Below are 27,348 nucleotides of genomic sequence, written 5' to 3'. Positions count from 1 at the left end.
GCAGATAAGGTTGGACAAATCATTTTTCTGGACTAATATAATACAATGCATCTCCAATGAAAACCGAACATTTAGTATCTTTGCTGCAAACAGAATTTCTGTCATTCGAGAAGCAACAGATGTGAATCAGTGGAGAGATGTTTCCTGCAAGGAGAACCTTGCAGAGACGACCCATCCATAAGTATGAAAGGTTTCCTCAAATGTGGGGATGGTTAAATGGTCCAGAATTTCCCTACAAGAAGAGGAGGAATGGCCTAAACTGGATATGGATCACAGTGTGATTCCTGCAGATGACCCAGGGATCAAAAAGGACCTGACGGACTACCTTTTCAGTCAGCTGTCTTAAATAATTATGGGCTATCATTGACCAGTTTTAGGTTAATTATGGAGTTCCACGCTGGTGAGCATGTTTTTGTTTTTTTGCTTCAGACCACGCAGTATTTTAAACAGCAGATTAAAATGCTGATTTCTGAATTTTCACACTGCTCTGTCCTCAAGGGGGCAGCAAACCGTCACATACGAGTCAGATTATGTTCTTATGGTTTAGGACAGAAAGTCCTGCTTTCTTCCTGTTTGTGTTCACACTGAAAAATTAAGCCTGTTAAAGTCCTGATGTGCTTTGAGACGTCAGGACTGTTTTAAAGCTTCACGTGTAATAGTCAGCAGAGGTGTGACCACACTTCATACTTGCCTCATATCACTGAATCTTCCTCTTCCTGCCGTCTTTCACAGCTGCTCGGATCAGAAACCCTCCAAAGTATCATCAGCGCTCCTGTTTCTGTAAGTCTGAAACACATTCCCACCTTCTGCTCACAGCTCTAACTGACTTGACGACAGCATATTCTAGTTAGTAGTAGTAGTAGTGGTAGTAGTTGTTACTAGTTAGTAGTATCAGTGTTTGGGTTTTACAGGGCCAGTGCTGTGTGAACAAACAGAGGGACTTCTGGGTTATTTTCTGCCACAGTCATACATGAACGACCACCGACTCGTGTACCACTTTTTATCTGATTTATCTGCTTTTATGGGGAATTAAACACACTTCCTGAGATTTACTGTAAAGAAATATGAGAATAAACAGGAAATTTCACAAGTCCAGAAAGTTCCCTTCAGCTGTAACCTCAGAGCAGCACAGTGAAAGGGAGAAGTCCTCTGTTCTATTTATCGGTGTATATATACTCAATAAATTGATCATATATACACTTAGAACCGTTTATATTTAAAGGTGATTACATTATTATTGATGCTGTATTCATGGTGACATGATTAGCTTACAGTGAGCAACAGTAGATTTAAAAGGTCTAGAACACCCTGTTGGTTTTTTCATATTGTATTTTTCAACCATGAAGTTGTTTCAGATTAAAATCTATTATTCAACAGAGAATTGGCGAATCTGAGTTAGATTGATGCTATTGAACTATTCTACAGACTGTGCTAATATACTGTGTTTGTTACTGTAAGGTTTATTTTACTGAGGGAACTGTTGCTGTAAATTGGGGCAATATAAATAAAGTTGAATTGAATAAAGCCAAGCTAACTTTATTTATAAAGCAAAACAGTCACGGTCCTGGGTCAGTGACTAAGTGTATTGTTATTGTAATTTGTTATCTGTAGTGTTTAATATAAGTTTAGTTCTGTGCCTCTGAGATTTGTCTATGGATTTCCTGTTTTTACTTTTAAACTCTGTGTCTTCTGTTGGTGTATTCTGTTTTCCGCACCTGGTCTCAATTTGCCCAATTGGTTCCAGCTGTTATTTCACCTGTTCCTCGTTCTCCCCCGTTCCCAGTAGCAGTTTTAGATACGGGCGACACGGGCGGTTGCCCGGGTGGCATCGTGGTGCGGGGCAGCATCACGGACATCGGCAAAAAAAAAAAATGCTCTAACTCATGCTGCCCCGACGTCACCAAGCACATATTGGAAATGGCATAGGCACCGATCGGTTTTCTATCGCCCATTTGCTGGGAGTAAGGGCGCCCTCCGTTTGCGAGGTGCGCCCAGGGAGGAGAGGAGAGGGCGGCGGGGGATTTTCTGACCAGCTGGATCGACATCTAATAACCAACTTGCAAAATAAAAACAAACCAACAAACACGGAAACACCAGACATCATGATACAGACTTATAATTTGCACCGATGTTTTTCGAAATTCTATAAGCGAAAAGTGAGCGCGAGAGCCCTCGGTGCGCCTGCGCGCTGCTGAAGTCAAAGTAAACTTTATTGTCATCTCCGCTACATACAGCCCAGTATATAGAGAGAGGAGACGACGAGGCTGCAGTTACAGCAGTGCAAGTAAACAAACAATATATATAAGAATAGTAAGAAAATAAATATACACCTTATGACCAGGGGTAAAGGGATCAATAACAATTTCAAATTTACAGTTTGATGATTTAAAAGGTGGCACGGTGGTTAGCACTGTTGCCGCACAGCAAGAAGGTCCTGAGTTCAATTCCACCATCACGCCGGGGTCTTTCTGTGTGGAGTTTGCATGTTCTCCCCGTGTTTGCGTGGGTTCTCTCCGGGTACTCCGGCTTCCTCCCAAAGTCCAAAGACATGCAGCTTATGGGGATAGGTTAATTGGATAATCCAAATTGTCACTAGGTATGAATGTGAGTGCGAATGGTTGTCTGTCCCTGTGTGTTGGCCCTGCGACAGACTGGCGACCTGTCCAGGGTGTACCCTGCCTCTCGCCCTATGACAGCTGGGATAGGCTCCAGTGCGCCCCGCGACCCTGAAAAGGATAAGCGGAAGCGAATGGATGGATGATTTAAAGTCTCACACACAACCCGTCGAAAGGGGAGGGGCCTGCTGCTTCCAAATACAGCACATTTCATTCATAATGTTGTAAATCCAAGCCCATTATGTATTTATGATTTGAATCCTGGGTTGTGTGAAACCTCAGAAATAAACCCTAGACAAAGTGAATCTGTGAACTAAGGTGTAGGTGTGTTAGATTATGTTGTGGTGATCCTCGGGTTGAGGGATGGGTGTTCATACTGGAGTGTAAAATTAAAAGCAATGGAAGATGGACAAGAAAAGTTCAAAGCCATCAGGTGCTCAGTTTAGAAAAAAGAGAAAAGAAGAGGAAGAGAAACAAGCAAAAGATGCAGTGTGATTGGATGATGGCAGGTCATCCTGAAACAATCAGAATCAGAATACTTTAGGGAGTGTTTGCCCAGGGCACCAAACAGGCTGGGACCGCCACTGCCCATTCCTGTCTGTGTATTTATAGTGTGTGTCCTTTGGTGCTTGTTGCCGCATCATACCATCATTTCTGCCTGTTTGTTCTGTTCTTATGTTATTTCAGTTTTGTATTTCGGCCAGCAATAAAGCTGTGGTTCTGTTAAGTTCACTTTTGCCTCCATAAGTCCTGCACTTGGGTTCTCTTCCAGCCTGCCTGCACACAAACTATGACAGAAAACATATAGATATTAAAAACATAAATACAGTACCAGTGAACAATACAGAACACCAACATCAAGAATTAAGTATTGTACTTAGCTCAACATAACTGTGGCTCCACTGGGCCATGCAACAATAGTCATTGTTATTATAATCGTTAACATCACTCTATTACAACTAGATATTATGTCAATTACAGAGTTATAATTTTAACATTTTAAGTATTAGTTTTTTACTAATAATAGAAGGGCGGAAAAGTCAGATCTGTCTGGCTGTTCCGTACTTGCTTAACTTAACAGCTAATCTATCTTCATTCAGCTGTGATGATGTCGGAGGACCTTCTAAACACTCTGGAAGATCTGGGAGATGAAGAGTTTAATAAATTCAAGTGGTTCCTACAGCAGACCGACGTCATTCAAGGCCCCATGACCATCAAGAAGAGCCGACTGGAGACAACAAGCAGGTGGGACACCGTGGACTTGATGGTGCAGACCTACAGACTTTCTGGAGCTGTTGAGGTGACCAGAAGGGTTTTAAAGAGGATCGGCAGGAATGACCTGCTGCTCAGTTTGTCTGTTATCAGGCCCAGACCCGAAGGTGAGTCACAGCAAGGGGCAAACAGGAAGTCAGTCTGAGAAAGTTACATAGTGCTTTAACACTTTCAACATCTGTTTGTCAGTGAATGTCAGTGATTTGACCTCTCAGGCTCCTCTTCCTCAGACTGAAGGTAAGTCACTGCTTAGTTTTCCATACATTCCAGGCTTCTTTACTCCAAATATCTCAATGTGAAGTAACTGTGAGCATGACATTGAACTGTCACCTGGTTTTACCCATAATTCTTGGTTGTTTTATAGTCACTTATAATGTTGAACTCTACTGTAAAGGAACTTATACAAAATTCCTGTGTTAGCCCTTTGAGGTGCACAGCTCTAGACCTGGTATCCTCCAAGTTTACTTCAAAATGTTTTTTTTCAGTGTTCCTATTATCCTTATAATTATTTAGGTTACTACAGTATACTATTACAGCCTCAGTTAGTTCAGTTCTTTAACGATAGCTTCCTGTGATCTCCATCACATTCTTGAAAATATCCTGGCAGACACAGCAAACCTGTCTACATGTACTGATATGCGACAGGCCGGATTCCCTGTGCATCCTGAATGGACTGCAGTTACCATCTCATGCTAGCAATGGCAAGGAACAGCAAAAACCAAAACTATTAAAAGATCAGAGAGGGAGGATATGCTCTATGGCCATCACATGCTAAATCGGGGGTGTTGAACTCCAGGCCTCAAGGGCCAGTGTCCTGCAGGTTTTAGATAACACCCTGGGTCAATCAAATGATTAATTCATCAGTAGGCCTTTGGAGAACTTCAAGCTAATTAAATCAGCTGTGTTGAATCAAGGATACATCCAACACCTGCAGGACACCAGCCCTCGAGGTCTGGAGTGCCATACGCCTGTGCTAAATGCTTCCCATTTTCAGGAGTTGTCCTTTTCTTTCTCCAGTTCACCAAGCAGCTGATAATGACAATGGCTCGCTAGACATTGTGATCCCTCAAGTTCATGATGATCAAGCGAGATTCCTACCATTCACATTTACTCATTTGAGTTCAAAAGATGCAGACCGCTAATAGACGTGCATAAAATCACTCCAGAAAAAATGGTCAGCTGCAGATAGCCAATACATGTCCAGTCGTATAGTCGTAGTGTGGCATTTTAGAGAATGACATGACAGCAATATGAGTTACACACAATATGTTTATCACCCTGTTTGACACAGATGTGATGGTTCCAGTACCAGAGCCTCAACCCATCACGCATTACCAACAGATGCTTCGATCAAACTTCCAGGACAAGTTTATGTGTACACAAGAAGGGTGGGCAGAAGATAAACAGCGTCTGGCTGATATCTACACAGAACTATACATCACAGCTGGGTATGACATACATATCAACATACAGCATGAGGTCCGGCAGATTGAAAAGGCATGGAAGCCGGAAGAAACGGAGAAAGCCGTTAAACCCACAGACATATTCAAACATCCTTCTGGAGAATACAGACCCATTAAAACAGTGATGACCAATGGAATCGCAGGAATTGGAAAAACATTCCTTGTTCACAAGTTTGTGTTGGACTGGGCTGAACAAAGATACAATCAAGATGTGCATCTGGTTTTCCCCTTCACCTTCCGTCAGCTGAATCCACTGAAGGGAAAAAAATTCAGTTTGGCAGAGCTCATTCATGAATGTATCCCAGAAACTGTAGGCATCACAGAGGAGGCTCTTAATTACATCTTTAAAGATATTCAGTCATCGGGAATTACCAACTATGACAAAAGTAAATTCAAACTTCTGTTTGTGCTTGATGGGCTGGATGAGAACCGCCTTCATCTCGACCTTCAGTCTGAAGATATTCGCTCTGTCGATGTAACAAAGTCAACTAAAACAGATGTCTTGTTGAAAAAACTCATCAATGGAAAATTGCTACGCTCTGCTCGCATCTGGATAACCACACGGCCTGCAGCAGCCAATCAGATCCCTCGAGAGTTTATCAGCAGTACAACAGAGGTCAGAGGGTTCACTGACCCACAGAAAGATGAGTACTTCAGGAAGAGATTCAAAGGTAAGGAGCAAGCTGACAAAATCATCTCCCACATCAAGACAACAGGAAGCCTCCACATCATGTGCCATATCCCAGTCTTCTGCTGGATCACTGCTACAGTTCTAGAAGATGTGCTGAAAACAAGAGAAGGACAGCTGCCCAAGACCCTGACTGAGATGTACGCAGAGTTCCTGGTGTTTCAGATTGATCGGACAAAAGAAAAGTATGGCCCACAGAAAAGCATTGAATACATTAAGTCATTAGCAAAACTGGCCTTTCAGCAACTGGACAAGGGCAACCTGATCTTCTATGAAAAAGATCTGAGAGAGAGCAGCACTGATGTTAGTGAAGCCTCGGTATGCTCAGGAGTGTTCACAGAGATCTTCAAAGAAGAGCGAGGAAGGAAAGGGAAAGGCGAGATGTTCAGCTTTGTCCATCTGAGTGTTCAGGAGTTTCTGGCTGCTCTTTATGTAAGGATGTCACTTACTAACAGCAAAATAAATGTCATGCCTTTACCACAACCATCACTGAAAAACCTTCGACTGCTTTTAAGGAAGACATCTTCAAAGAAGATCCACATGATTTCCATTGACAGGGCCTTGCAGAGTCCAAATGGACACCTGGACTTATTCCTTCGCTTCCTCCTGGGTCTATCACTGCAGACCAATCAGGATAAACTGCAGGACCTGCTAATGAAGAAAGACAGTGGCACAGAGACCAATCAGAAAACAGTCCGATACATCAAAAAGAAGCTCAGTGAGAATCTGTCTCCAGACAGATGCATCAATCTGTTCCACTGTCTGAATGAGCTAAATGATCGTTCTCTGGTGGAGGAGATCCAGCAGTCCCTGAGTTCAGGAAGCCTCTCCACAGATAAACTGTCTCCTGCTCAGTGGTCAGCTCTGGTCTTCATCTTACTGTCATCAGAAAAAGATCTGGATGTGTTTGACCTGAAGAAATACTCTGCTTCAGAGGAGGCTCTTCTGAGGCTGTTGCCAGTTGTAAAAGCCTCCCACAGAGCTCTGTGAGTGCACGAATAACTGTGACACAGGGCTGTTATCAACTAGTAATTCTCAGTCAGCAGATCTTCATATAACTACATGCTAACATTAATTATGGCTTTAGATTTAGTATAAAGCTTACTTTAAGTTTAATATTTGAATTATAGCTGAGATTATCCTGTGAAAAAGCACCATAAAACCACTACTCAACTACAATCTTTTTTTCCTCATGAAAACTTTAACTGAAATAACCTAACAGCGTTTTACACTGTCTATCATAGAATCAGTTTCACTGTGTGTCTTTATCTGTTCTCCAGGCTAAGTGGCTGCAATCTGTCAGAAAGAAGTTGTGGAGCTATGTTATCAGTCATCAGCTCACGGTCGACTAATCTAAGAGAACTGGACCTGAGTAACAATGACCTGTGGGATTCTGGAGTGAAGCTGCTGTCTGTGGGATTGGAGAGTCTACACTGTACACTGGAGGCTCTGAGGTTAGGGTTCGGCTTATCTTTAGTGGATGACCAGCAGATGACTTTCTTGATATGTAGCTTTATATACAAATTAATTAACTACTTAAGCGGTATTTGATGATGCAGTCATAATAAGCCCTCTTTTATTTGTGTATTTAGATAAATGGCATATAAAATTCATAGCCACATTGATGTCAATCATTGGTTTGTGATGCAGAATTATGAACCTCTGCGGTTTGCATTTTGGGCATGCCAACAAGGCACATTCATACAATGTATAGATGCAAGGTACAAATACAGATACCCACTAATTATTGCAAATATGTTAAATAACATTTTCATTTTACTACCAAAAAAGTAATGTGCCTTTATTGTCATTGATGTAGAACTTACAATTAAATCAGGAAATTTGCTCCACTGTCAGGTGCATTAAAAAGTCACAATCGCACACATTCACACAAGATGACTAAAATATATGTATATAGAAGGGCGTAGATTTGGCATGGATGAAAGGGACATGTCCCCACCAATAATTTGATCTCTTCAAGTGAAGAAAAACAAACCCGATAGAAAGAGGGGGGAAAAAAAGATCTGTCAACGTCTCATTCACCCAGTGGTGCAGAAAGTTCTCTGCTCGAGTCCTACGTCATGTGACAATTATGGCAAATGTGATTGGCTATGGCTTTCGGGGAGCTCTGTTTAGTTTTAGCAGCGGCAAGCCTGCGCTGCGAGGACCTGAAAGGAGGAGAGAAGGATGACAGCAAGAAGGAAGAACCTGGATATAAGAAAGTATTTTGCAAAGAAACCTGTGAGTCACTTAAAGCCAAGTTAACACATAAAATGTGTCCGTCATAATAACGTTACAGGCTATGCTAGGCTTTGGCCCACATCAGTCTAAATTTGTATGTAACCATGAATAACGTGTTTTGTAAACTGCACAGCAGGCAGCACTGTTAGTTCTCTCAGTCTCAGAGCAGCATTTCTAAGTTTGATTGAAACTGTCAGAGAAAACTGCAGCCTCGAGCAGCCAGGATATTAGTTTACAGAGGCTGTTAGAATTATATGTCTAACATTAAAATGTTGGTGACACAATAATTTCATCCTAATGGTACTGACATATTCATAGGGTTAATTTTTGAGACAAACTATCATGAGGTAGTCATGATTTTGCAAATATTCCACCTTGTAGTGCAGTTTGCACAAATTGTTTTAAAAATGCACTCAGCCTACAAACATTACTGACGAGTCAAGATCTGCACAAAGTGACAGAAACACTGAAGCAGCTACACGTTTTATTCTTATTGTCATGTTTGTCCTATTTGTCAGGTGACAGAAGAACCAACACAAAGCTCAGAGAGTAATGGTGACACAAGATCACAGGTGAAACTGGATGATGACCTGGTGGTTCATGACTGTATTTGAAGCACATGTGTGACTGCATGTATGTGGAGTGTCTCACTGTTATTCATCAGGTGACAGAGGCAGCTCTGCCATGTTGTAGCTCAGACAGAGGTGAAGAGGCGGGGTCACAGGTGACTGATGATGTGGTGCTATAGATTAACGAGAGGAGCAGGCCTGTGTTTGGCCCCTTCACATAGTGGACATTGAGTTGTTGTGTGGGGCACCAGTAGTGCATGTGTGTTGCTGTAACAGTAGTTCATGTTTAGAATAAACAATCCCAGCTCACTGAACTGATCGGGTCAATAGTGCCTAAAATGTTGCATAATGTTGCTGAGAGATCTTTTACTTTGTGTTAATCTTAGACGAGTAGTTTTATGTAGAAAAGCCACCAGGTCATTCAGTGTTCCCTTAGTGCTGATGTATCAGAGATGTTGGTGTAACTGAAGTAATGTTGTTAAGTCCTTAAAGTCATATTCTTTTATTGTCATGACTGTATTTGAAGCTATTTTTATTTTTGTATGATACCTGATTTATATGGAATATGGCTGAAGTAAACTAAAGCCTAAAATACTTTAGTCAGTCATTTGTTTAATAGTAATTTAACATTATATAATTCACATATAAACCTATGAATTGTAATTTTAAATGGTTTAAAAGCATGTAGAATAGCATATGTAGACAAGTATATTTCTCCTTTCTTTTAATCAAGAAGCAAAGACAAAAGGAAAAGAATAAGAAACAGGGCAGGGTTTGGTGGTGGAATCATCCGTCCCCACCAATGCCAAAACCAAATCTACGCCCTTGTGTGTATATAACTAACCATATAAAATGAGAACCTGTTAAACAGAATTGTATAAAGTGCACTGTAATGTCAAGGTTGTCAAAAAGGACTTAGTGGGTCAGTGACTGTTGATAGCAACAGGAAGTGTTTACGGCCAAAGTGTGAGGAGCCTTTTGTGATATGCCCGGCTCTGGTGAGGTAGTGGGATGTGACAATATTCAGTGCTATTTGTTTTTTCATTCAACTTTAGTGCCAAATCACAACAATAGTTGACTCAAGGCACTTCATATTGTAAGGTAAAGACTTAACATAATAGATTGAAGATAGGACAAAGACATGCTGTGGAAGAGAGCCAGAGATTAATAATACCGAAAGATTATACACATAGTACGCTGGACTTCAACATGGAAACCAAAACAAACAGAAAAACGGCTAAACTGGAGTACACACAAGCCATAGCACTAACACACATCACCATAAAAAAGGCATGATCACGGACTTTAGGTAAACACATTTAAAGTGCTACAAAAAGCACAAGTATGTTAGCTGAGTCACAACTAAGCAAATGGCTAGCAACAGGGATGTCCTCGATCAAACTTTAAATCTTAGCTCAGTCTTAGTCCCTTCTCCTGTCCCTTTACACCTGAAACAAAGGGGAAAGCTGTTTCTAGAGAGCAATGCTAATTTGTACGATGCTGGAAACATGCCGTTGCTACACTTTTCAACCCTGAAACAAATCACGCAAACAGTGAATCTACACTGTAATAGAAGCATGTTGTATTTACAGTGCTCTCAAATCCAGCTTCAAGTATTATAGATCTGTGGGATTCAATACATCTTCTGGAGACAATGGTTCAGTAAAGAATCCATGTGCCATAGAGTGAATCAGTATCTCTGAAAAAATAAAAGCATATTCTTTTGGAACCAAGCTTAAAGATATATATCAAAATAAAATTATATACATAATTCTCTTTGCTTTATGTTTTACATCTTTGTGTTTGCCCTCAGGCTCTCGGGCTGTCTGATCACTCAGGATGGTTGTACTTCTCTGGTATTAGCTCTGAACTCCAACCCCTCCCATTTGAGAGAGCTAGACCTGAGCTACAATCATCCAGGGGACTCAGGCATGAAGCTGCTGTCTAGCTTACTGGATGATCCACGCTGGAGACTGAACACTCTTAGGTATGATAGTTTCAGTATTAATGCTCGTCATCAATTAATCACATTGTTACATGTAATATATTAGTTTATTACATGCTTATTTTAAAAGTGCTGCTGTATGAGAAGTGTAATATTCAGTTTTAAAGCTTTTAAACAAATAGCGTGCTTTTTAACAGCAGTATTCTCTTAACACAGTAGCAGTTACAATATTTGTTGTGGGTAAATCTCACCTGAAACATTAATCTGATCATCAATCAATCCGACTTCAGGGAGGAGTATTTATCTGACAAAAATGCTCCAATCTAAACCATCAACAACAAAATAGCAATTCACCTTGTTTGTTAGATGGGTCACATGTTCTCCTGGTTCTTTGTACTTTCCTCACCTGCCCTGTGGACATTCCTCTCTGCTGTCTCAGAAGATCAGCCCTCCTATCCAGTGAGATCACCTGAAAAATTCCTGCGTTTTCTTCTGCCAACTCAAACAGCCCCCCTGCCCTCTGAACCACTTGACTCTGAGCCTGTTTGAAATAAAAAGCTGTGAATCTTTTTTCCAATCTCCTGCACTTCAGTCCAGTTTCTCGGTGAACCGTGAAACCTCAGCCTCCCCCTTCATCATTCCAACTTTTCATTTACTCCGTGCTGTTCTGGTGTCAGTGGAAGGTGGAGACTGGGACAGTACACCTGTTAAAGTGTAACATCGGCGTGCTAACACAAGCTCAGGACAGACAGAGAGCTCCCATAGAGCAGAGGCCAGGAGCTCATTGATCTTGATTTTCCATGATGTTAGAGGATCAGAAACATGTATTGATATTCTGGATGTTTCATATATTTTGATACCACTAACCAGTTTCCATGTTCCTGTCTCAGCGTCTCTGTTGGATCCAGGGTTACCCATGGCTGTTGGTACCACACAGCAGAATTGCAATTTGAAAGTCTTTTAAATGAGTAGAAGCATTTTAAGGCCTTTCATGTACTTCTTTTATGTCCATGTGTCTCTTTGTCTCTGCGTTAAAGATGAATTCAAATATGTTTCTTCTTCCAGGCTGGACCACGGTGGAGAGCAGAGGCTGAAACCTGGTCTGAGGAAATGTGAGTGTGTGCTCACTTTGATGTATGAAAATAAGACAGCACGCATTACACTAGTTTAAATCACACTAAAGATTCTAGAGGATGAGTCACTGTGAAGCTGTCGTCTCCATCAGTCTGTGGAGAAGGCAGCAGATGAAGTCTTGTTGTTTCTTCTTCTCTCCATCAGATTCCCGTGATCTTAAACTGGACACAAACTCGGTGCACAGAAAACTTAAACTGTCCGACAACAACAGAAGAGTGACGGCAGTAACAGAGGAGCAGCCTTATCCTGATCACCCAGAGAGGTTTGAGTACTGGCTTCAGCTGCTGTGTACAAATGGTCTGACTGGTCGCTGTTACTGGGAGGTGGAGTGGAGCGGAGAGGTTCACGTTTCAGTGACTTACAGAGGAGTCACGGGGAGAGGAGGCAGCAATGACGGCAGGTTTGGAGCAAACAGTCAGTCGTGGAGTTTGAGGTGCTCCGATGCTGATCAGTACTCTGTGTGTCACAATAACAGCAGAACAGACCTCTCCTCCTCCTCCTCCTCCTCCTCCTCCTCCTCCTCCTCTGTCTCTAACAGAGCAGCAGTGTATGTGGACTGTCCTGCTGGCACTCTGTCCTTCTACAGAGTCTCCTCTGACACTCTGATCCACCTCCACACCTTCAACACCACATTCACTGAACCTCTTTATCCTGGGTTCTGGTTATTGTCATACGGTTCTTCAGTGTCTCTTTGCTCTCTGTAGCGGGGGAAGCCTCCACAGCACCGCTCCAGCTCAGGGTGGTACTCAACAATCAGTAAACCTGATGGGTGTGGGTCATTTGACCCAGGACTCTGACTTTCTTTTGTTTTGGTGATTGTTATGTATAATGGTTTTAGGTTCATTAGTTAGTCTTGAGGTGATTCTGAGTTCGTTGTGTTCCCTGTTTACTGTTTTGTGTGTTAGGTTCCTGTGAGGTGTTGGTCTCTCCTGTGTTTCCAGTTTGTCTGTTGTGTCATCTGTTGTAAGAGCCAATTAAAGGCTGGTTTCTTGGTACTGGTAAAATGAGAAATATACATTTTTATTGTTGAATATATAATTTCCAAATACCGCTATGGTAAAAACATAAGATATGGAAATGTGAAGTTCTGATGTGCTTTTTGGTATGTGGTAATTACATGTGGGGAGTCAGATAGGCATAAAGTCTCATTAAAGATCTTTGTTGAAAGGACAGTCCCATGGTCTTGCTTGTGCTTCCAAAGCTTGTTGCTGGACTAAGTCCTGAAGCTGGTGAAACGGAGACAAGTGCCGCTGTTACATCTGTGTCTCTCACTTCCTTGTTCCCTGGGTCCCAGCCATGCCTTTGTGTTTGGTCTCCCCTTGTTGCTTACATGTCCCCTCACTCCATGAAACACATGTGTATCAAGTATGTTCTCCCCAGCCCGTCATGTCCCTCTTAACATGTCTCTCTGTGTCTCTCCCATGACTGTTTCCATGTTTCCAATCATTCACACTCACGCTTACAGCCAATATAGAACCTAGGCTGGATTCAAACCTTCTTGCTAAGAGGCAGCAGGGCTAAACTCCTGCATATTTTATTACATCATTTCAAAGATGTGGATTTTAGTGGTCCGCAGAGGTGGGAAGTAACAAAGTGCAAACACTTTCTTACTGTATTTAAGTAGAATTTTCAGGTACCTGACTAATTCTTTCTCCCTTATTTTAAGCACTTTAAGTGTACTTTCTACTTACATTTTCAAAACAGGCTCCTTACGTTTGCTCTAATACATTTGGGTTGTTTCACGTCACTGCGAGCCTCTAAACATCAAAAGGATCTGAGCCTAAACAGGAAAACCCGTTTGCTTATCAATCAGACGATGTCACATAAAATGATCCTGTTGCGTACGGACAAATCAGAACCAATCAGAACCAGCTAGCTCCATGTCACATGCAGGAGGATAACTTGCAGTGATAATAATAATGATAATAAAGTGTAATAAGGTCTTTTTTTCCTATTTGTAAAAGGAGAGAGTATAATTTTAGTTGTTGCTGTATGAAACAATAAAGATTACTCTATTCTACTCTATTGTGGGCTAACGGTGAGCCAGACAGACAATACTGGATTATATGTGAGATCAGATGTTCACTGCTCACCAGAGTGGAGGATTTTCACCACTATTACCACTCGTGATCTTTGAGGTGTGTTTTGCTACGTGTGAGCTGCTTCAGTGTGATTATCTTTTGTTTTGTTTCCACTTTATGAAAACGAATCCACCACAGAGTCCTCTACAGTCTAAATCAGCCCCACCTTTCCTCCACCCCGCATACCTGGAACTCCTGCCCGGGCACATTCCACCACACACGCGTGATCCCCGGGAACTCCCCTGAAACCGAAAGTAAACCACGTCACAGTGGTCGTGGCGTGACGAAGCACCGCTATGAGAGCTGTCGGTGTTTTGCTGTGCTTTTCTGTGTTTGCGGGAGTCTGCATGGAGGATAAGGAAGCCCCACGGTAAGAAACCCACTCTTATCCTCTTTGTGCGCGCGCGAGAAGACCGGCGTAACTAAAAAGTTCAAAGGTGAGAAAGCCGACAGGAAAACGCTCTAGCTAACCGGCCCACGGCAGCACACACAGCCGCCCACAGACTGGCCTGTCGTGTCTGTGTGTGCAGGAGCCTCGTGACACACAGAGTGGGTACAGACCGCGGTGCAGTGATTTGTGCCGTCCGCAGCTCCCCGTGCGGCCTTCACGCCGCGGATACAATCAGCTCCCCGTGACACACGCGAAAACCCGAAACACAGACACGTCTCTGAGCCCACGAGACATCCCTGACGGAGGAGGCGTCATTGATGGATGAATGTAGCAGGGAGTTAGCAATGCTAGCAGCTTGTGCGGTTTGGCTGTTTCTAATAAAGGTTTTACAAACGGTTGCTGTGGCTTCAGTAGTGACGTGAGGCTGTGATGAGCTTACGAGTCCTGGTGAGACAGGTTGTTCGTGTTTGTGGCATGTGTGGCATGTGTGGGTAAGGGGGAGGGGCGTCAGGTGATAACAGATGTTTCTGCTGTACGTCCCTGCTCGTGATGATACCAGCTCTGAGGTATCAGACTATTGAAAGTACACTTTGTTAGACACAGCGGTGTGTCTTTGTGTCTTTGTGTTGTGAGTTTGTCCTGAATTGATGATGACTGGAGCTCCGCCTTTGTGCTGTTTAGGTCATTCCAGTGTCTCCGGCTCGATGTTTCCTGTCTCTTTGTCCTCAGCGTCTCCTGTGGAGGTCCGTCCACTCTCTGTCCCCATGTGTCCCCTCTCGCTCTGCGCTTCGTCTCTGTGGTTGTTCGCCTTGTCCAGTGTCAGGTTTATATGGCTGAAGTCTCTGTCTCTGAGCTGTGTTTCCTGTTTTATTTTGAAAGTCCCTGGTGTCTTCCCTCTGTGCTGTGTGCTCTCTGGTCCTAGCCACAGTACTTCTTACTTTGTATTCGCTTCCTAAATTTCTCAGTTTGTTAGTTTTGTGTCCAGAGTCCTGGTGTGCTCACAGCCGGCTCAGGACAGCCAGTTCTTCCCAGGAGAGGCAAAGGGACCCAGCAGCCTATTAAAGCCCCTCTGCTGCAATGGGCTGTCATAAAGGTATAATGTGTGGTTAATACTGCAGTCTGCTGTTACACGTGTTACCCTTTCAAATCTGCTGTATGTAAAGTACCGGCACCCCTCAGCTTCCCAGTAGATGCATCTATCGTACAAATGGGAAAATCCTAAGGTGACCTCTGACCTTGGGATGGTCAATGATGGTCCCTGATATTCAAACTGATCCAAGATGAAGCTGCACCATGGTATCAGTTTGGGATCCTACGACTGGACCGTCAGTCTTTTATGGCTGATGAGTAAAAAGGGTGCACTAAGACGAAGCTCCTACACTTTCTTCAGCTGGCTTGACTTGTTTGAAGTCCCATAACTGTGGGTCAGTTTCAAACATCTGTCAGGGTTTCTCTCCGCCTGGTGCTTTTTAAGGCAGAGAAGCAGCAGCATGAGGACTGGGCTCGGGCTTTGTAAGCTCCCGGGTTGTTTTTTTATTTGGCTGTAGTTATTCAGCCGGCCAGACGAACCCTTGAATAGAAACGGCTTTGAAACTTGGTGAACATGAAGTCATTGATATTAGAGATGAACAGTATTTAAGACCTTGTGCAATAAAAGAAGAAAGAACTGTTTTCCAGCTTAAAACCAGAGTGTGGGTGACGGTTGGTGGATCCCTGTTATTCCCAGTTTTTCCTGCTCTGGTTCTTTTGGTTTTGCCTGCTGGTTTCGCTCACTGGTGCTCATCTTTACATTTAAAGTGTTTGAAGTCATTCTCTGTCTCACGGGCCTTAAAAGCATCACCGCTCTCACCTGTTTCCTGTTTCTCCTCTCAGTTTTCAAGCATGCCTTGGGCTGGAGGTGTATGAGGGGGCGGAGTCTGTCATGCTGCCCTGTCAGGTACCAGAGGACGTTTACCGGGACGCCACAGCAGTGATTTGGAACCGCAAGAACCTCAGCAGCCCGACAGTCCATCTGCGTCTGCAGAGCGGGGACGATCTCACGAGACAGAATGTTAATTACTTCAACCGAACATCGATGAGAGCCGACGCTCTGCAGACCGGAGACCTCAGCCTCACGCTGAGGAAGCCCGTAGTCAATGACACCGGCACCTACACCTGCACCACCCGAAGATTTGGACTAGATCAGAGCAAGACCCATTTGCAACTGAGGGTGGCAGGTCAGTGCTGTCGATAAAGGTCAGAGGTCAGAGTCATACTCTGAGAATCTGCTGGTGATCTTCAGGTTGTTTGTGTTTGTGTGGACAGAACGTCCTCCTCCTGGTCCCACTCCTCCTCCAGTCTGGCCCAAAGTTGTCTCGGGTGTCCTGGTTCCTGTGGTTCTCCTGGCTGTCGGCTTTGGGGTCTTCATGTACTTTAGATATAAAAGGTTAAAGAACAAAGAAGGTATGTGTGTTATCAGACCGCTCCACGGACATCAGTCAGTGTTTATGATGACATACAGCATTTACCACATGAGCATGGAGCTCATGTGCTGCTTCGTTCTCTTCTCAGTCGTTCAGGTCGCAGCAGAACCAGGTGATGAGTCGGTTGTGCTGACCTGCAGAAGCACCGTTCAGCCCGATGGTGCTAAAGTGGTGTGGAAGGACAGGAATGAGAGGAAGGTGCACGTATGTCAGAAAGACTCTGAGCAGCCTGAAAAACAGCACAGACGCTACAGAAACCGAACAGAGATGAAGAAAGAGCCGCTGAGGACCGGAGACCTCAGCGTGACCCTGAAACACCCCACAAACACCGACAGGGACACCTACACCTGCACCGTCTACAGCAGGGAGGGGAAAGAACTGCTGGAGAAACAGGTGGAGCTGAAGATCAAAGGTCAGTGCTGCAGATACAGAGGCTTGGATATTGTTATTGACGGCTGTCTTCTCACAGTGTGTGTCTTTGTCTGTCACACACCTGCTGTGCAGCAGCTCTGTTATACTGACGAACACAGACGCCATCTTTGTTGTTCCTGTCAGACTTCATGAGGTCTTCCTGTTTGCTCTCTGTTAGAAATATGAGCAGCAGTGGACTTTGATGGGATGTTACGGTGCAGGCTTGAACAGCTGCTGAACAGATGTGAGTTCGGGGGAGCGTTGTCGTGTTCTCAGAGGAGCAGCAGTGAGTCTTTGAGGAACACGATGCTGCTTTCTGTCATTTGTCTGATGAGTTCTATCAGCGATGGAAACAAGAGTCTGCTGCTGATATGAGAGGAAAGCAGCAGCAGCTGGTACTGGACGCTCCTGCCTTCATGTGGTACAAAGCAGGACTGCACTCTACTCTCAATCTTAAACATGTGTAGTGTTCACTGTGAAAGCAATTAGAAACAAATCAGTACATAAATAATGACGGTGAGTTATATAAAGGCCAAGTGAGGCACCAGGACTCTAATCAGATAGATTTAAAAACAACTCTATAACAGTATCATTTCTATTCGTCAGGATTCTTCATTGTTAGAGTGAAAGACGTAATCACACTTCCTTTTCAGCATGTTGGTGCTGCGTTTCTGCTGATGTCCAAATCTTTATGAAGTTATAAAATCAACCCTCCTTATAGAACAGTTCAGTGCGTTTGTGTGAAACGATAAAGCTTGTAGCAAACCTGGTGTTGGACAGACCTCTTCAATGAGTGTGCAGATGAACTGCAAACATGGCTTCTTAGTAACAGTGTAACTGCGTGTCACTGATCACACGTCTTCAGGCCCTCGTCTTCAAATGACTGACTGGGACCAGCATCGAGATGAAGCTGGTGACTTAGTGATGTTGCTGCTGATGTGATGCTTCTGTGGCTTCCTGATGAACACGTGTTTCAAATGCTGCATAAATTAAGATTAATTGACAAACATGAATGCCGTGTCTTCGTACAGCTCATGTTGTGCTGTTGTCCTCTCAGAGTGCCGGGTGGAGGTGGTGGAGGGGGCGGAGTCTGTCCTGCTGCCCTTCAAAACCACAGAAAACCTGCCCGGGGACAGCGATGTGGAGTGGAAACGCCATGAACCCGAATACATGAAGGTCTGTGTGTATGAGAACGGCTCTGACCGGCCCGACAAACAGGACGACCATTACAGAGGTCGCACTGAGATGAACACTGACCTGCTGACCACCGGAGACCTCGGTCTGACCCTGAGACAGCCCACAGTGAAGGATGCTGGGAGATACGCCTGTGAGGTCAACAGCAAGGAGGCCTGGAGATACAAGAGGGTGTGGCTCACAGTCAAAGGTGAGTTGTAATCGCTGTGAATGTGTCTAACGTCCTATCTTTACATCAGTTCTGTCTGTTTGCAGTTAACTTTAAAAAAGCATTTCAAGTCATAAGAAAGGGCATCGAGAGAGCTTTATGCCCCACGACGTCACAATGATGCTACATAGTTTCACTAAGCCAGACACACACAGCTTATAGAAGCCAAAGATTTCAGTACACCGTTTTAGTCTGCAATGCTTCCGGGTCAAAGGTCAGCAATTAAAACATCAAAGTTTAGCTCCGAGTGTTGTTTGTGACTTCTTGCGTTTCCTCTGCAGGGACAGATCAGGTCCAGGATCCAGCCGAGGACAACAAGGCTTTTGAAATGACTCCTCTGATGGACCAGCTTGATCTGACTGGTCTCTGATCAGGGATCTGACTGGTCTGTGAGTCAGAGGGAAACACCAGTAATGGGCTGAAGGGGATGAAGAGGGGACGATGCTGAGTTCCTCCACGTTCTGTGAGGATGTTTTCTGTTCACACAGCTGAACCCTGCAGTGGCTGTAGCTCGGCGCACTCATTTGTTGCCACATTAGCACAAACAACACTCATCTTTTACTTACACATTTATATTTCACTTACCCATAATGCCTTGCTGTTCAGGTCTCAGCTGTGGCCTGCTGTTTAGTTGATGTTTGGACCTCATGTCTGCACGGTCTCAGAGCTCCTACACGTGTGAGGCTTTAGTGTTGGCTGTGTCTGTGAAACTGCACAAAATATAAGACAACTGACACTTTAACATACATGTAGCGAACGAAGTGTACGAGGAAAAAGAACAATGTTTCTGTAAAGTGCTGCTGAAGAGAAAAGAAATAAAGTCCATCATCTCTCTGACTGATGTATGGACATTTGTTATTCTTTACACAGTTAATCACTTTGGTTCACTCCTCACAACACCTCAAAGTGGCTCAGATAACCCGTCGTTACAACCAAGGTGTGGAGTTCATGTTCAGACAGTCTGAAGACAGGTGTGTCAGGTTACCTGTGGATTCAGAATATGCTGTGGGTGTGGATGTTGAGCTCACACTGACTGAAGACTGCTGGCTAACAGCTAACGCTGCATGAACTCCTGCACGGCGCTGCTGACCGCGTCCATCCCATAATGACCTCAGTGTACCATCCTGTGATGTTTCCAGCAGGAAAACAAAGCTCAGATCAGACGTGACGATGAGTCCACTGCACTCAGACGCCACAGTCACAGATCTCAGTGCAGCAGATCTTTGGTAGAGTGACATCATAGCCTGTGTGTGATGACATCACATTAGCATGGACCCAAACCTCTGATGTTTCCAGGACTGATGAGTCCGTGTCATTAACAAGCAAGGGACCAGGGTGCCGGCACGGTGTACCTAATAAAGTGGCCATCAAGAATGCCTCTGCGCGACGTCTCCATCTCAAGTGTCTCCAGCAGGGGGAGGCGCCTGATCCTTTATTGTCACAGAGACATGTCATGGCCACTTTATTAGGCACACCTGTTCCGCTGCAGCCGCTCTGTGCTTGTGTACCTAATAAAGTGGCCCTGTGTGTGAACCCACAGTCACAGGAGACGAGTGTCTGATATGTTTGGTTTTACAGACGAGAGAGAACACAGAGGGAGAATCTGTGAGGTCAACATCGAGGCCCCACTCAGATGAAGAGCCACTGACAACCACAGACCTCAGGCTGACCACAGTGGCGTCTGCATCCTTAGACAGAGAGACAGAAAACTGACTTTGTCAGAGGTCAGTAAACACATCACAGAGGTCATTGAGAAGCAGTGCATGATGGGACGATGAGTGACACAAACTAGAAGCTCTCTGTCACAATCTGTTGAGAAATCGTCTCAGCTTTCGTTCCCCGTCCGACAGCACGCATTTACTCTGACACTGAAAGTGAAACTGGGCAGATGTCAGACTGATACCACACATTTCTTTTAAAAGCTGGTGTTTTCTGTATTAACCGCTGTGGTCATGTGGTTCAGCGCGGTCACTTCCGTTCAGTTCAATTTTATAAAGCGCCAAATCACAACAACCGGTTGGGGCGAGAGAGGGAAGACAGGATAAAGACATGCTGTGGAAGAGAGACAGGTTAATCAGTATGATTGATTGCAGGTAGAGTCGTGGTCTCCGAGCTGAGACTGTCTCCGGTTTGTCTCCTCTGCTCAAAGCTGCAAACTCCTCAGAGCAGCTCTGAAGCTTCAGAGAGAAGAAGCTCCCTAAGAACCCCTAAGGTGGAGTGAAACATTCACAGCTGGATGTTTTTACGTGACTCTTTCATGACATCAACACATGTGAGGTAACTATAAATCTCAGGAGTGTCTATCAAACTCCTGCGATGTGTTTGCTCCTGTTCACGGCTGTCGCTGACTCTGAGCCTCTGTAATAAATCTCCAAGCTAATTAATGATGTAGGGCTGACTCGTGCGCAGCTGTTTTACAAAGGTTAACTTTTCTTTATTGAGCATTTATTCTCAGTCTCAGTGCACATTTATTTAGAGCCGTGAGTACACCTCACTCACCACTCACACTGAAAACACACGCAGGTTATCAGACATGACCATTAATGCTGAAGCAAAGAAGAAGTGACACTGACCGATAGTGAAACTGAGACACTGCCCAGAGAAGTGGATAAGAGGAAACAAGCTTTATTTACTGATCTCGGTTCAGGATTCTGGTCAGACGAGACACAAAAACACAAACCAAGTGTTTGTTTACAAAGTTTATAAGTAGTACTCTGTGTTTTATAAATGTGTATAAATGCAGCTCAGTGCATGTCTTATCAATCTTCTATATACCATTGCTGCTCCTTAGTTTACCTTTATAAACACAGATGTGTTGTTATGACTGTGATCAGGATTATCAGCAGCAGTAACAGCTGATATCAGCAACTCTAACAGTAACATGTCTGTATTTATGAGTGACTCAGCAAGGAAGCGAATACTCACTAACGTTTAATGGTGTAACTTTAAAGTGCTGCACGTGGTTTATGTGTGAGCTCTCCGAGTCAGGTGCGTCTAAAAAGCATGAAGCAAACATTTAGAAAAAAATGCAACGAAAATGTGTATTTTTTAAATTATTTGTTTATTTAAATAATTGATGAAAATGTGTTAAACTGAATGTTTTGTTGTTTCCTGTAAATGGAGCATTTCATATAATTACATAGAAAACTAAAGTTTCTGGGTCATTGTGGGCGGCGATGGTTTAAAATTAGTGTCAGACTGAAGCTCTGCTGGGTTTTCACCGTAGTAACAGTGAACAGAGTGAACTGCAGGAGTGTGTCTCGTGCAAGAGACTCGGGCTGGAAACATGATGAAATGTGAGGATGTAAGAAGATCAAAATGAAGCTCAAAGAGAATAACAACATCATAACTGTATCGTAACTGAGCTTTGAAGAGTTATACTTGTTTGCGCTTGTCTCTGAGTCGGTTAGGTTACAGCTCACCCTCCGGTCTGTGGGCAGTTTCACGCATAATAGGAGTTAAAAACCATGACGAAGTTAAAAAAGTGTTAAATAACAGATCGTGTTATTCAGCTGATATGTGTCCACTAATAAAAACATAATAATATTAGGGTACTCGTCTGGGGCGCATTTAGGAATTTAGAAAATGCATGAAGACAAAAACGTGACTCATAATTACATCAAAGCTCAACTAAACTAAAGCCTCCTCTGAATAATTCTGTAAAAAAACTCAACAAAGGTCTAGGATCATTTTAATATATCCTTTTATTTTTTCCAATATTGTTTCAGTTGTTTTAGTTAATTTTATATCATGTGATGAGAATACTTTCTTCACAGCTGGTTTTAGTCTTGAGTTTTAGCTTCCACCCTGTGGCTGTGTGACTGCTGAGAACATGACATGACAACACCACAGGAAGCTTCCCCATCAGCTGAGCTGTGACATCCTCCAGCTGTTATATGGCTGGCGGATGTAGACAGTACAGAGAAAATAGTTCCAACATTAAACTGTTACAAGGTGTAAAGTTAAACATATACAGATTGAAACGTTATGTTATTAGTAAAAGTGGGAAACCCTCTCTGGGCTTCACTGTTACAGCAGTTTAACCTCCAACATCAGACGTTCATCTGTGAGCCGATACACAAAAGCTGGGATTCAAAGAGTCAGCAGGAGAGCGAGCGGAGAGCAAAGGCATGTCCACAGTCCGTGACATGTTTCAGTAACAAATCTTTCAGGAAGTGACTTTGAGGAGCGGGAAGAACCCAGTATCACATGTGCAGTCTGAGAAATGAGAAGCTGGAGCTTCCCGCACGATGGACGCTTCCCTCTGCTCTGTGTGATGAAACGTCAGCGGAGTCAGAGCAGCAGACTCATTCAGAGTATTCAGAGTCCTCGACGAGCGCATCAGCCGTGATGTCAACCACCGCCTCGTAGTTTTCTTCAATGCACTGGGTCATCTCCACGGAGACGGGAAGTCTGTTTGCTGTGGGCAAAGCATCGGGGTGAATGTTAGTCTCCACACATATACTTACAGTCCTCAGTGATCGCTGCTTTTCACTGGAGACATGCTGCACCGCGGGCACCATCGTATGTCCAAGTTGGCCCACAGTGGGCAGCTGTGGGTGAACTGTAGGGCTGTGACTCATTACCGATGATACAGGACAATGGGTTTTAGTCTTTTAGCCTCGTCTCCATCATGTCTTCCAGCTTTGGGGTCTCCAACTCCAGTCCTCAGAGCTACCGTCCTGCAGCTTTTAGATGCATCCTTGTTCCGACACACCTGAATCAAATGAATGGCCTGTTACCAGGCCTTTGCCCAACTCGATGACACGCTGAAGAGGTAATTCAACCATTTGATTCAGCTGTTTCTCTGCATTAAAGCTACAGGACAGTAGCTCTCAAAGACTGGAGTTGTAGATCTCTGCTTTAAACCGTGCAGCTCTGGAGGTCTGTGCAGCTACAGATCAGGCGTGTGCACCTTTTACTGCACCAGGTCACAGTTGAAGGGTTCACAATCAGGTTCCAACTTCTTAAAATAGTTTCAGACACTAGAAGCTGTTACCTTTGGTTCTTGTCTGCTGTTATTTGGGTGTATAAAGGTTAGTATGTGAGCCTGACCCTGGTTAAGAGCGGTGAAATATCAGATTAAAGCTATGGTTTGGCTTTAGCAGTCCGGTTACTGTAATAATTAAAAAGGCAGTGCAGACGTTTGTGATTTTACAGTCAGAGCTGCCAGCAGGACAGCAGCAGTGATGCACCTGTGTGCAGGTATCTACCTGAGCGCCTGGTGGCCAGCCGGTCCAAGCAGATGGACAGCAGCAGGCCGGTGGTGATGGAGTAAATACAAAAGGCCAGCAGGTGGGAGAGGAGTCTCAACACAGGCACACAAGAAGAAGGAGCAGGAGGAGGACGAGGTGAGGAACAGTTGGTGGGGGGAGGAGGAGGGGGAAGAGAGGGGAAGGGGGACATGGTTTCACGAGAATGGACAGATGATCTGACGGAGGTCGTCGGGGGATCTGCAGGAGAGATAAGGAGGCGTCCTCAGTTCATTCACTCAAGGCTCAATGTGAGCGGTGCAGCGAGGCTACACCACAAACACAGGCTTTCATCTCCATCTATTAGTAATAGATGCTGAAGAGGAGCGTGCTAGTTATTGCATCATTATTGATCGTGATTATAACCACAGTCAAATCTCAGAGTGATGAATTCTCTCTCTTTGCTCCACCTCCTCTCCATCGAGGTCAAGGACATTAGAAAAACACAAAAGAGGCCCAATTTATGATGACATCAAATGATGTCAGTGTTCTGACCTCTGACCCTCAGGTAGCTATGAGCAGATGATCCACTCAGATCAGTAGCACACCAGTAGAAACCCTCATTGGACTGCTGCACGTTGGAGATGGTGTGCTCTTTATGTCCAGATACAAGACGACGTCCACTGTAGAAGAAGTAAGCTGCCACTGTTTCACCAGTGCTGAGCCTGCAACGCAGAGTGAGATTACTTCCTTTTGTCACAGGAAGTGCCGGGATCTCCAGGATCACTCCTTTTTCTGGGTAAGAGAGACAAAGGTACACACATGTAGACTGGAAGCTTCTGGAGACAGCATGCAGGAGGTCAAATTCATGACCGTTCATCATCACAGACTATAAATGATGGTGTGGCCACTGCAGTCTGACCCTCTGCTTTTATAATGATCACTCAGAGGCATTTTCTTCTTGCTATGATGGAGAAGAACAGATAGCTAGCATAGCTGTCAAGCTGCTTCCATAGACCATACTGATGTTTGCTCACCAGTGCTACATATCGTCCAAATTCAAACTGGCATTTCACTGAAGTGCAGCACAAACTTCTGAGACAGTCTGTTATTACAATTAACTAACCAGCAGCCATCCTATTGGTCCAAAAGCATAAACACGGTCCAGAGGTAACTTTGCCAGTAACCACAGCTGCCTGTCAAAGCCCCGTCACTGAAAGAGGCCACGCCCCCACCAATGAAACTTTAATACGGTTTAAACAGGCGAGTAACAAAAACATTCTCTCCCAGTATTTTGCCCTTTTATTGTTACGAAGGGCAAAATTAGATTCACTTATTTATTTATTAGATATTTTAACATGAGAGCCTGTGAGGGCTAACGCCCTGCTGGAGCCTCTAGTGGACATTACAGGAACTGCAGGAACTTTCAGCCCCGCAGGTCGATGGCTGTTCTGTACCACAGTGCAGCAGATTTAACACCATCTAGTTTAGTGTAGCAGTGAGTTCTAAGTACTTAAGTATCTCCTAATTACAAGTATTTTAAGTATATCAATGTTTTCTAGCCTAAAAAATCCAAAACAATAAGAACAAAAATCTGAGACATTAATTGAAACTTATATTAAAACAATATGAAAGTAAAATTCAGACAACGTGTCATTTGAAGTATAAACTGGATTCTTACGGCTCATCTCCACATAAGCACCACATTGTTGATCTATGGATCGAGCTGTTATTCACACATTCAAGGTGCTTTGTGCTAAATGCACCTGCATATATATAAAAATAAATATATGGTTGTACTTCACCTGTCACAGGTGGTCCTGATACTGCCCTTAAATGTTCAGAGCAACTGTGGAAAAAAAGAAGAAAAGAAACAACTTACTTTACCTGAAACACTGATGATGATGTCATCACTCTTCTGCCCAGAACTGGTTTCACACCAGTAAATCGCTGTGAAGGTTGTTTTAAAGTCCTGAACACACGAGGACTCATCAAGTCTAGTGAAGTCCGCTGCTGCTCCACACTCATCAGTCTGGTTTCCTCTGGTCCTCCTCACCGTCCATCCATCATCACAGCTCAGAGACACTGGAGAGGATCCGCTGAAGACCTGCTGAAGGTTTGGACTGACAGACAGAGACACTGGAGGACACATGTGTAAGTGTGTTTGTGTTCTTGTTGGAGTCTCACTGATCGTTTTCACATCATCTCCTCACCTGCAGAAACAGTCGGTGCAGACAGCAGCAGCACACACACACCTGCAACAGGAGGAAATCCACAGACCTGAGCTTTTTCTCACGTCCTCAGAGGTGCACACTAACAGACTGTGGCAGACGTCCACAGATCAGGAAGAAGACTGGACCACCCGGGACAAAAGACCGATATTTTCTTGGTTCCACATTCCTCACTATAAAGCACCTGAAGTACTGCTGAATCATCACAGCCAGATTGCTTTCAGCTTTTAGATCATTGTGTAAGTTTCCTCATACGGGACAAAATATAAAAACTTTAAAGGTTTCAAAAACCTTCCAGTTCCTGGTTTTCTTTCCTCATTTGTAATATTTATTTTGTCCTTTGTTGTTTGTGTCTATATTAAGAATGAACATTTAAAAAACAAGCACATCTTTTACAGAGACCCTGACTCTAAACTACAGACCCTGCTGAGCATTAAACATTTCTGATTGGATTATTTTCTGGATTTACACAGAACAGAAAGGAGCAGACTTCCTGTTTTCTCCCCCAACAACACGGAGTAAACTCTCAGGATTCATCCAGTGTCCGTCCTTTACCTGGAGCTGGACTCACTGAGTGGGTGAGTGGGTGTAGGATTGCTGTGTGTGACTCACCGGGGAGCAGAGCCACAGGTGCAGTCTTCATGGTGTCTGGATGAGCACCGAGGGTCAGTGTGAGCTGCAGACTTTCACTTCAGCTCTTTCACAGCCGCCTGTTACCACATTAAAGACGGAAGCCTCAGTATAAGGAGGGGTAACAGGAGCAAAGGTCTGAGCTCTCAGCCAATCACGTTCAAGTACGGCCTTCTTAAAACTGACCTGCAAACGCTGCAGTTTAGAAATCCTTCGCGAGCTGTGAGAGTCTATCAGAGGTCCTTCAGTCAGTCTGAAGAAAACACAACAGCTGAGATTGTTAGTCTATAAACAAACTGCACCACAGTCACATGACGGCAGCGTCGCCACCTCTGAGCCAATGAGTTCCTGCAGCTCAGAAGCTGCTCACCTGCTCACATCACCTGCTCACATCACCTGCCTGAGTTCAGAGGCTTCTCTTTGGATGCACACACAGAGCTGCAGACCACGTCTGACCAGCAGCGACTGGTTTGAATCTGACCTCCAGCTCTTCTGCTGGACCTCTAAAGTGGGTCTCGTGTCCAGACACGAGTGTTTTTAACTCTCAGTGGCTCGTGTTGGACAGGAGATATGTGAAATGTGCCAGAGTGAACTGGATGAAAATAAGAAGTAAAACAAGCT

General features: G+C 44.0%; 2 protein-coding genes across 2 annotated transcripts; one reads left to right on the top strand and one right to left on the bottom strand.

The window, feature by feature from the left end:
- Positions 1-556: 556 nt before the first annotated feature.
- LOC102208489 (NACHT, LRR and PYD domains-containing protein 12-like) lies at positions 557-19,496 on the top strand. Its single transcript, XM_005753363.2, has 13 exons — positions 557-780; positions 3,716-3,994; positions 4,077-4,124; positions 5,179-7,024; positions 7,319-7,492; positions 10,662-10,835; positions 11,859-11,905; positions 12,072-12,189; positions 16,272-16,615; positions 16,704-16,841; positions 16,950-17,273; positions 18,330-18,656; positions 18,956-19,496. The coding sequence occupies exons 2-13, from the start codon at positions 3,721-3,723 to the stop codon at positions 19,042-19,044; spliced, it is 3,903 nt and encodes a 1,300-aa protein (XP_005753420.1). The 5' UTR covers positions 557-780; positions 3,716-3,720; the 3' UTR covers positions 19,045-19,496.
- A 2,881-nt stretch (positions 19,497-22,377) lies between these two features.
- On the bottom strand, positions 22,378-26,981 carry LOC102208232 (uncharacterized). The gene is made up of 7 exons (XM_005753362.1): positions 26,914-26,981; positions 26,710-26,807; positions 26,080-26,121; positions 25,754-26,005; positions 24,422-24,661; positions 23,888-24,127; positions 22,378-23,094 (listed from the first exon to the last, which is right to left on the bottom strand). Exons 2-7 carry the CDS (start codon positions 26,738-26,740, stop codon positions 22,982-22,984), a joined length of 918 nt encoding a protein of 305 aa, XP_005753419.1. The 5' UTR covers positions 26,741-26,807; positions 26,914-26,981; the 3' UTR covers positions 22,378-22,981.
- Positions 26,982-27,348: the final 367 nt, after the last annotated feature.

The sequence above is a fragment of the Pundamilia nyererei genome, unplaced genomic scaffold (genome assembly GCF_000239375.1).
Source record: "Pundamilia nyererei isolate P.nyererei 1_Seehausen unplaced genomic scaffold, PunNye1.0 scaffold00423, whole genome shotgun sequence".
NCBI classification, from domain to species: domain Eukaryota; kingdom Metazoa; phylum Chordata; class Actinopteri; order Cichliformes; family Cichlidae; genus Pundamilia; species Pundamilia nyererei.
The sequence above is the reverse complement of the archived record's forward strand: the minus strand, read 5'-3'. Positions and strand labels throughout refer to the sequence as shown.

Excerpts from the sequence above, each read along its gene's own strand:
- LOC102208489 (XM_005753363.2), top strand. The coding sequence starts at position 3,721 with ATGATGTCGGAGGACCTTCTAAACACTCTGGAAGATCTGGGAGATGAA. Across the intron at positions 4,125-5,178 it reads TCCTCTTCCTCAGACTGAAG|ATGTGATGGTTCCAGTACCA; the intron begins GTAAGTCACTGC and ends TGTTTGACACAG. Across the intron at positions 18,657-18,955 it reads GGTGTGGCTCACAGTCAAAG|GGACAGATCAGGTCCAGGAT; the intron begins GTGAGTTGTAAT and ends TTTCCTCTGCAG.
- LOC102208232 (XM_005753362.1), bottom strand. The coding sequence starts at position 26,740 with ATGAAGACTGCACCTGTGGCTCTGCTCCCCG. Across the intron at positions 26,122-26,709 it reads ACCTGTGGCTCTGCTCCCCG|GTGTGTGTGTGCTGCTGCTG; the intron begins GTGAGTCACACA and ends CTCCTGTTGCAG. Across the intron at positions 24,128-24,421 it reads TAGCTACCTGAGGGTCAGAG|ATCCCCCGACGACCTCCGTC; the intron begins GTCAGAACACTG and ends TCTCTCCTGCAG.